This window comes from Ictalurus punctatus, chromosome 27 (assembly GCF_001660625.3).
Source record: "Ictalurus punctatus breed USDA103 chromosome 27, Coco_2.0, whole genome shotgun sequence".
NCBI classification, from domain to species: domain Eukaryota; kingdom Metazoa; phylum Chordata; class Actinopteri; order Siluriformes; family Ictaluridae; genus Ictalurus; species Ictalurus punctatus.
The window spans coordinates 16,821,493-16,832,231 of NC_030442.2; the positions used below are offsets into that span (position 1 = coordinate 16,821,493).

The 10,739-nt window shown below is 40.4% G+C and overlaps 1 protein-coding gene across 5 annotated transcripts in view; it reads left to right on the forward strand.

Annotated features, from left to right (window-relative positions):
- The window catches only part of fam189a1 (family with sequence similarity 189 member A1), a 135,263-nt gene extending 126,819 nt beyond the window's left edge, over positions 1-8,444 (forward strand). For all 5 annotated transcript variants that reach the window (XM_053676571.1, XM_053676572.1, XM_017458504.3 and 2 more), the window contains 5 exons: positions 5,015-5,093; positions 5,733-6,299; positions 6,387-6,413; positions 6,592-6,914; positions 7,806-8,444. In XM_053676571.1, the coding sequence (XP_053532546.1) occupies positions 5,015-5,093; positions 5,733-6,299; positions 6,387-6,413; positions 6,592-6,914; positions 7,806-8,015 (1,206 nt within the window). In that variant the 3' untranslated portion in view covers positions 8,016-8,444. The remainder of the gene's footprint in view (positions 1-5,014; positions 5,094-5,732; positions 6,300-6,386; positions 6,414-6,591; positions 6,915-7,805) is intronic.
- The last annotated feature ends 2,295 nt before the right edge of the window (positions 8,445-10,739 follow it).

The following is a 10,739-nucleotide window of genomic DNA, read 5'->3' on the forward strand; positions in this document are numbered from 1 at the left end:
TGCAGGAAATCGAAATGCGGTGGACTTATTACGCCTGTTTTCATGTCATCGTGAAGCCATTTCCACTGTAAACTGCCCTGTTTAACTTCAACATCAGTACTGTAGCGCCATCATCACTCTTCTGCGTGAAGGAAGCAAAGGAAAGAATGCACTCGGAACAATGTTTACAACTGTGATACTCACTCGGTTCGTTTTGTAATGAAGTCACGGCCGTAACTGGCTGTTAGGACTCGTACGGATTTATTCGTTTATAGGGTGTTTACGACAGCCACCAGTTACCAAGCTGCTGCTCGTCCGTTGGAGTCGAGATGTAGAAATTAGGAAAGTTTACATGCACACTTTCTTGTTAATGACTGTGTTTTTCCTACAACCCCGATCCTGAAAAAGTTGGGACGGGATGGAAAAAACGAGCACGAGGAGTCGTTGGGAAATTTGAAAATATACACTGATGACTGCAGCACACTCCAAAAGAGTCGGGCAGTCGACTGTTCACCGCTGTGCAACATCAGCTTTTCTTTTAATAAGGCTTATGAAGCGTTTGGACGCTGAGTGACGAGTTGGTTAAGTTTAGCGAGTGGAATTTTCCTCCATTCGGCCATTATGCATTTCTTTAGCTGCGCGACTGTACAGGGACACCGTCGCTTTATTTTGCGCTTCGTAATGCGCCACACATTCTAAATGTTACCCCTGCCATGGGTACTGACACACCCATATACCATGACAGACGCTGGATTTTGGACCTGACGCTGATAACAGCTCGGATGGTCCTTTTCCTTGACGGCTGTTTTGTCCAAAAACTATTTGAAACGTTGACTCGTCGGACCAGAAAACCCGATTCCACTGCTACTGTCCATCTCAGATGAGACCGAGCCCAGAGAAGTCGGCGGTACTTCTGAGCAGTGTTGATGTACGGCTTCTGCTTTGAATAGTAAATCCTTAACTTGCATCTGTGGATGCAGCGGCGAATGGTGTCGACCGACTAAGGTTTACCAAAGTATTCCCGAACCCATGTCAGGATATCCAAACTTTTTTTTAATCTGTTGTCTGTGTGCGTTTCTTACTACATAACCCCCCCACCCCCATATCAGGATGTATTTATTGGTAGAGACGTCTGTAAGTTGCTCTGATAAGTTAAGGGCGTGTACCAAATGCCGTAAATGTAAATGTTAATATAGTCTGCTTCATTCGAGAATTGCTCGAATGATTAGACTGTTTTCTACAAGAAGGAATTACTTCTGGTTAAACTTTGTGCGTGTGAAAAGAAAAGACAGCACCGACGTTTTTTTTTGTTTTGTTTTGTTTTTTACAAACTCACAGTCCAGACTAGATATTTAACCAGAACAATGCCCAAGAATAAGACAAGTCCAAGCACAAATGCCAGTAAATCCGAGAGAATTCCATAGACAAATCCAAGTCAATAGAGAAAACTCAGTCAAACGAAAACAAAGCTCTGGCAAGTTGCCTGGTCTGTGAAATACACTGGGAAAAAAACAATTCATGTATAATTCAATGTATTTAAATTAATGGCCGAATTTCCACTTAAGTAAAATATGCAGCTTTTACAATATGTAAATGAAGTTCGTAAATTTACATATTTGATATATAGTTCGTAATTTTACATATCGATATACAGTAATGTCCATGTTACTACAGTAAATGAAGTTTGTACATTTACATATTTCATATATAGTTTGTAAATTTACATATTTTATATATCCTTTGCAAATTTACATATCGATATACAGTAATGTCCATGTTACTACAATATGTAAATGAAGTTAGTAAATTTGCATATTTGATATATAGTTCGTAAATTTACATATTTGATATATAGTTCGTCATTTTACATATCGATATACAGTAATGTCCATGTTACTACAGTAAATGAAGGTTGTAAATTTACATATTTCATATATAGTTTGTAAATTTACAAACGATATACAGTGATGTCCATGTTACTACAATATGTAAATGAAGTTAGTAAATTTGCATATTTGATATATAGTTCATAAATTTACATATTTGATCTACAGTAATGTCCATGTTACTGCAATAAATTAAGTTAGTAAATTTACATATTATATATATATATAGTTCGTAAATTTACATATTTTATATTTTCTTTCTAAATTTGCATATCGATATACAGTAATGCCCATGTTATTCCAATAAATGAACGTTTGTAAGTTTACATATTTGATATACAGTTCGTAAATTTGCATACTGATCTACAGTAATGTCCATGTTGCTACGATATGCGAATGAAGTCCGTAAATTTACATATTTGTACTTAATAAGTTTAACGTAACTCAATGCTACCTTTTTACTTTTTACTTGAACCTACACATTTTACTTAAGAGGAAATTCTGCCCTGTCATTGTTGATCCATGAATTATTTGGATGAATAGTACATGTTGCGAAATAAATCGAATCTTTATGATTATTTTTACTATTAATAAAAACAATACCAGCTACGTAAACTCCACTAGATTTAAGGTTACCGTGTCTGTCATCCTTTTATTTTTCATCTTCGTCCCGGCGCAGAAGGCACGCCAGACAATGCTTTTATTTTTGTAGAAAGAATCCTCGTGTGAAGAAAGCCTTAAAAAGTAAAAATCCACAAAAGCAAAAGACACTTTAATGGTTTCTGTAAAGTGGGTCTGTGCTGCGTTGGTCTTTGGGTTCACACGGAAGGAATAAAACAGGTGTATGAGGCACGGCGCTGTCTCGAACCCGATGTGTCTTTATTCACTCTGATAACTGCTGAAAGTCGTCATTTTCCATTTGGGGATGAATGATTCCGTTTACGTCAGACCATTCACCAAGCCAGAAACTACACAGCTAATGTGAACGGTGCACTAATACAGGAATCGGCTCCTTCCCGAATCCTGCTTAATGTCAGGTTCACCTAATGACACGTAAAAGATGTGCACTTTATTTGACCGTCGTTTTCTCCCTCCATCAGTGTTTTGGAGGCGGTTGCAGCAGCCATGTTTCTCTCTGCGGTCAATAAACCCAGCCGCTGTGATCAATGCTAGATAATAACAGCAAAGGAGTTTAGAGTAGGAGAATCAGTAAGGGCGTGTAGAGCGAACTCATGAACGTAATCACGTTCCCAATATGAAAAATGCGAACCTGTACGGCTCTGTGGACCTCACAGGGCCTCGGAAACGAGAAGACTCCAAACACACAAATCAGGACGGGACTAAGAGATTACTAAGAGAGACTGAAGGGATTTGTGTACTCGAATATGCATGGGAGATTAAACAAAAGAACATTTGGGACACGGTATCATCACGGACTCGATGTGTTGTTACACCCTCAAGTGCTTGTGTGATGATCGGTGAAGCTTTTGTCATTTTCAGTTTTTTTAAAAAAAAAAAAAAAACAGCTGAAAAACATCACTGCTAAAAAAAAAAAATAAAAAAAAATGGCCATGACGACGTCAGCTGTTTATAGACTAAACAGGAGCGCTGTATCAACAGAACATTTAAAGGTTCTCCTAAAGGTTCTATGTAGAACCCTACAACAAAACGTTTCACTATCAGGAAGTGTGTGCGAGTGTACGTGTCTCAATTAAGATATTACAGTGGTACGAAAGGCAACATTGCCCCCTGTTGATGCAGTTTTGTCAGTATCTTTTCAACACGGCTGGGTTGCCAGATGTCAGCGTTTTCAGGCGGATGTGTTCTCATTTGGTTTCTCCTCCTCTGCCTCCTCCTCCCACATATGAGCATGTTCACCAGGTGGTCCTAAAAGCCTGGAAGGCTCCGATATGTTTGAAATGTTTACGCCAGGTTTAACATGAGTGCTCGTGATGGTGCTGGAGGCAAGAAGTCAGTGGATTAGTTCAACAAACAGACTTCATATAAAACCCATAATGAACTTTCTTTCACTTTCACACTATCCGTCGTTCCCCAGACGAGGACGGGTTCCTTTCTGAGTCCGGTTCCTCTCAAGGTTTCTTCCTCGTATCATCTCAGGGAGTTTTTCCCTCGCCACCGTCACCACCGGCTCGCCAGATAGGGATAAATTCACACACGTATTAAAAGCGCTATACAAATAAAATCGAATTGAACTGAATTGAAGAAGTCCTTCACAACGGTCTGCAGGCTAGCAGATACAATCTGTGTTCGATATCCGACATCCACTTTTCCACAAGTCACTCGTTATCCCAGTGGATAAAATCAAAGTCCCACTTGCCCAAACTTTACAGAAGACAACGTCACGTACGATAATAGTTACCAGTGTGCGTCAGGATCCTACACAACGGCCAAATTAATATAAAATATGGTGTCACAACAGTTGCGCTGAGGGTTTAGGGTAAAGAATCTAGTCACTAGGACAACATCACACCTTGTTACTATTGTATCACAAGTTGCACGACTCAAGTTGTATGAAAATGTATTTTTATTTATTAGAAATTGGAAAGAAAAAAAACCCCCATCCAAGCACATCACCATCGTTCATGTACACTTCCCCATGAGATCAGGTTTCACAGCAATCATACGATAAGATGCGTCTTTTGTACCATAACGTCATTAACGTACATAATTGGAGCCACTTTTTCTTTTTCTTTTTTTAAACCTGCGAGGTTCCATTGACATTGTTTGGATCTTGGGAAAATACTGTACTTCGTTTCTCATGGTGCACAACATAAAGGATTTCTCTCGGTTTGAAATCATCTCGATTAATAAATATCATCCAAGTGCACTGATGTACGAATGTTTGTCATGAGAGTGCTAGTCATCAGCTGGATCTTAACGACAACTGAAGTATCTTTGAGGATACGTTTTGTACCTCGATGAGCTAAAATAAACCTGTAAGGTTTCCGATTGTGTATTTAGTTAGGCTTTGATTGTTGATGAAATACAAATCGTTCTTGGTAGACTACCCAGACTTTTTCGACTCGGACTTCTGGTCCTCACTGTGGTATCGGTGTTCTTCTAATAGACACGATTATGTAATAGATATGATGTTAATGTACAGGTCTTGCTTTGTTTGCTCGATGTAGGCCACCACCAGTTTGGAGCAGCAGGCCAGCGAGTCCAGCGTGTGCGAGAGGAACACGGCGACCGGCCTCAGCACTCAGGGTGAGAATTCATCACAATTCACGCTAAAGTAGCACAGAAGGTTATGTCCTGAGACAAAATATGGAAATAAATGTACCAAAAGGAAATCGAGCTGGAAATAAAAACAAAAAAACTTCTTAAAACTGGTCTCTGTTTAGACAGGGTTGCCAGGTCTTAGAAAAGATTTCCAGCGCAATTTCTTCGCAAAAACTTCACACCGAGACCTGAAACAAACCCAAAATGTTTAGTCGTCGGAGAAAGGATGCACGTTTGTGTCTTTTCTCTCCGTCTTCACGAGGGAAAGGTGGTCACTGCAGTGCACAAGCATTTCACGCAAAAATAGTTCTGGATATTTTAGGGACACTGTCTGCGCTTATACTTTCCCTTTGTTTGCTCCTAGGCTATTTTTTGTGGAAATTGATTACATTTAATTCGCATTATTTTCTTCGAAACCAGGTCTTGAAGGCGTTTTGTGTTTTATAACTAGCCCAGTTTGGCATTAAAAACACAACCCTGGCAACCCCATGTATCATCTCTGAATATACAGAGCTATAGTTATAGCCTCCATTTGTGACTTAAACACACCCAAATGCATGTGTTATCTCTTTATTGGAAATAAATTCTGTTAATACTGGCATCTGTTTTGTGTCATTCTCCCAGCGTCAGTGGACAGCGCGTCCCCGATGGTGTCCGAATCAGCAGACGTCCCTGACCAGAGCTGTTCCTCAGATGATCTGTGCTCTCTGGAGGTCCAGGGTTCTGATTTATCTCCATACACGACCCTCTGTACCAGCTGCACCAGCCCGGAGCACAGCACTCGCTCTCACGCTCGCTCTCACACTAACCTGGATCCCAGCGAGTCCTCGATCACGCAGGACCCCGTCACCCGCTGCCTCGAGAACGTTGTCGCGCCTGAGAGGGACGAGAGCTCCATAACCACCCAGCTTTCAACTGAGTCAAGAGAGCGAGTCAGTATGAAGCTAACACTTCCTGTTCCTCCAGTACCCGAAGTCCAGCCTTGTGCCTCCGACTCTGGTGCTTTACCATCTCCTTCAGGGCGACCGCGGGGCGCCCGGTTATGCTTCAGCGTCTGGTCACCTTCTTCAACCTCCGTGCCACCTCCCTCCTCTACCTCAGCACGCACACTCCGAGCCAGGCGGTACCGCAAGCTAGCGAGGATCGTGCGGTCCACCAGCGACCCTATTTCCTGTAACTCTGTAGATAGACGTATGTCAGCCATCTCTCTCTCTCTCTGTTTAGATCGTGTGTAAATATTTTCCCTTTATTAATGCGTATTAATCTCTTTGTTTGTAGCTGACAGCTGTGGTTGTAATTCTACAGGTAAGAACGCACCAAAGACACCGGGACGTGTGGGCGGAGCTAAAAAAAAAAAATTGCGTGGAATCATTCGTTTAACATTTTCACACCTTCATAAATGTTAGTTCCTGTTTTAAGTGTGATATTTTGTCACACTGTTATGTGTCACGTAGAAGTTACCGCTGATATTTCATCTCCACAGCATTCACGGAGCTTTCAGGCGGTACCGCATCCCGGTGTGCCAAACACAACGGCCTTGGATCGAAGAAGCAGAAGGATTGCGGGAAAGCAGAACTCCGTCTGAAAGGCCGCACGCTGCACCCCGCCTCCAGCGAGCGCCCTCACTCTCTAGCCGACCTCCAGACCTACAAAGACACTAAGATCCTGGTGGCGCGATTCCTGGAGCACTCCAGCTGCAGCCTGCCTCCTGAAGTGCAGCAGGTGGTCAACAGCATCAAGTGCGTCATCAAATCGGATGAGAAGCACATGGAGGAGGCCATGTTCAGCGCCAGTATTCTTGATCAGGTGAGGAATAAAAGTAAGCAGTACTAAGCAATGAACATTTCGGGGTGTGCTGTTATCGGAAAATAATCAACAGTGGGTCGGTGTCATGAAGCGGAGTTACCGTTGCCGTGCCGGGGATGATTTCTTTCCTGTTTAAGCACATCCTGAGTGTTCTTATACTTTTTTTTTTTTATCAATTTATAGTTACTTTTAATGTTGTGGAACATCCATTTTTCACGAAACAGTCCCAGTGTGAGTCGTTACTATAGAAACGATGACACGTTAGAACGAGTGCCTTACTATAAACCTGTCGGAGCTGCTGTTATCGAAAATGAATCGACACCTTGTGACCAATCAAAATCGAGAATTCAGGAACGCTGCGCTATAGCATTCTTTAACTGTTTAAAGTTAAAACAGTAATACAGTTTCAACTTTATACTCCACCTGGCTCGTACCGTAGTCCGCGTTTATCTTTAAAGCCGGATTAGTCGTTCGGTTAAATGAAAATGTAGTCGGCCTGTACTTTTTCCACGCGCAAATTTCGGAAATACGAAAGAAAAATGAATGGAGAATCCTGAATGAAATGAATTTGGTCAACTATGTTGTTTTATTGTGTGCTTTATAAATAATATTGGAATTAATATCACGAGAAAAGGTTATTACACTGAGTTAGGGTGAAAACCTAACTCATTTTAACCTTGGCGTCTTTTCAGAAATTTGTTTTAAAAAAACGTTTTAATGGAAACCCTGCGAGTGATAGAGACACTCAGGTCCAACCTTTGACCTTTTAAACAGAAAAATTACCTTCAACCAGCAACCTAAAGTCCTTGATTAGGTCAGGAACTAAAAGACTAGCGGACCGACGTGAGAGCCTCTGCTTTGAGTCATTTGTTAAACTTTTTGATGTCGCAGGTGATGTCACACTCGCAGCCAATCACAAGCAGCTTCCAAAAACACGACGATCTGCATCTAAAAAGCTGTGGGGCTCTGAGTTCCCCGTCCTTGCGCCGGTGTAATAAACCTCGGGTATCAGGCCAAATGGATGCTAGTGGTGACCCGGGTCACGACCTTCCTCAACGACCCAAAAGCCTCATCAGTGTGTGCAGGGAAACCATCCTCTGACCTCTGAACTGTGGACCACAGGACTCCTCCCACTCATAAACTTTCGTGCCAAGGCTCATCAGCAGGAACAGTAGCACTCAGCTCAGAATGCATCAAATCATCAAAGAATAAAACATTACATAAAAGAATGATCATTTTCAGGGGTTGTTTTTTTTTATTATTATTTATTTTGTCTGACAGTCTAAAATGTTTGCAAGTTTGGCGTTTCGGTTCTGTTATGGATTAAAAAAAGGAGACAATGCTACGTTTTGGAAGGAAAAGAGCGATGAATCTGACTCTTAGCAAAACTGTGATTCTCATGAGGACAGGATTTTGTTGTTTGGTGTGAGACTGTGGGAAAAAAAAACCCCTCCACATTGTTGGATTACTTAACTTACCTCAGTGTGATGTTCTTTTCAGTGTTATGAATAAAAAAAGATCGGTTTGTAATGTCGTGTGTGGCTTCTTATCATTGCTTGCGATCAGGAATCAGGTTTGGTCGGCTCACCACCAGTGTGTAAAAACCTGACCGAGATTTGCTTGCGCAAACAACCAATCACTCGATCACCATTTATCCCAACTACCAATCACAGATAAACATTTATCCCAACTACCAATAAATGCTCAACATTTATCCCAACTACCAATCACTGCTCAACATTTATCCCAACTACCAATCACTGCTCAATATTTATCCCAACTACCAATCACTGCTCAATATTTATCCCAACTACCAATCACTGCTCAATATTTATCCCAACTACCAATCACTTCTCAATATTTATCCCAACTACCGATCACTGCTCAACATTTATCCCAACTACCAATCACTTCTCAACATTTATCCCAACTACCAATCACTGCTCAACATTTATCCCAACTACCAATCACTGCTCAATATTTATCCCAACTACCAATCACTGCTCAATATTTATCCCAACTACCAATCACTTCTCAATATTTATCCCAACTACCAATCACTGCTCAATATTTATCCCAACTACCGATCACTGCTCAACATTTATCCCAACTACCAATCACTTCTCAACATTAATCACAACTACCAATCACTTCTCAACATTTATCCCAACTATCAATCACAGATCACCATTGTTCTCAACTACCAATCACTGATCACCATTTATCCCAACTACCAATCACTGATCACCATTTATCTCAACTACCAATCACTGATCACCATTTATCTCAACTACCAATCACTGATCACCATTGTTCTCAACTACCAATCACTGATCACCATTTATCCCAACTACCAATCACTGATCACCATTGTTCTCAACTACCAATCACTGATCACCATTTATCTCAACTACCAATCACTGATCACCATTGTTCTCAACTACCAATCACTGATCACCATTTATCTCAACTATCAATCACTGATCACCATTTATCCCAACTACCAATCACTGATCACCATTTATCTCAACTACCAATCACTGATCACCATTGTTCTCAACTACCAATCACTGATCACCATTTATCCCAACTACCAATCACTGATCACCATTTATCTCAACTACCAATCACTGATCACCATTTATCTCAACTACCAATCACTGATCACCATTGTTTGTCCCATTTGCACACTTCTTGGGGATATTTACAGTAATAAAAGTGAGTTTTTCCATCCGCAACCATTTCCTTCCTATTTCCTGACTGCTCACTACCACTGATTGTTTTTATAGCAATTTTTTAAAAAGTATTTTGTAAATATGTAAGTAGTTCATTTGTTATAGATAAATATAAATTATTTCTATAACAAGTATGTTTATAGGGTGCTGCAGGGATGAGGTATTTTTGTAGGACAACCCGGATGTTAACATTGACTCTGGTTCCCTCGACAAAAAAGCCAATAGGATTTCTCCATTGGCTTTTGGATTATTGCAGAAAATAAGCCCTGTGGCCAACAGAAGTTTATGATTCTTAGACCTTTTTTGGGAATGTGTCTATGTTGCATTATTTTGGAGAAACTTCTGTTTGTTTATACGTGCGTAGCGAGGCTGTAGTAGATGAGTTTTACTGTCTGGCGTGATCACTTTTAATGTCCGCGACAACTCCTATAGTCCCATTTAGCCTTTTTCAAGACATGTAAACGTTTTAAAAAATCATTAGTGGGGTATTACTGATGTATTTTATGTCGTAGAATAAAACATGAACGTATCTTGCGTTTGTGTTAACCACAGACCATATCTCAGCCATTTAACCAAAAACCCATTCAAAAAAACCCTTGACTTAGGGACGATGGAACCAGAAGTGCTAAAATGCTAACTCATTTCCCGTACTCATTCCTGCAGCACTCTATTATTTCTTCATGTAACTCATTATATGCAAATGATCATGACAATACAATTCAAATGAGTTTTTATGACATCATCGGGTGACTTCTAATGACTTTTTGAGCATGCGTTAGCTACTTTCCCCTGAAAAGTGTTGGCGGCAACTGACTACTGTCGTCCTAAATTAAAAATGTGATATGAAAATGATTGATGCTGTGCTCAATGCTTAGATTTGACAGTCTTTATAGACTACAGTTCTTAATTTCATCTAAACAGGGGCTTTTTTGAGATTACAGGACAATGTGTCCAAAAACGTTTACCCAACGAACCTGCTTTCTACACTAGCTAGCTAACATAGCTAATGTTAGCAATAAAGTAAAAAAAAAAAAAAGTTTTAAATCTTATTGCAATATTATATTCTGATATTATATTATATATTCTGGTT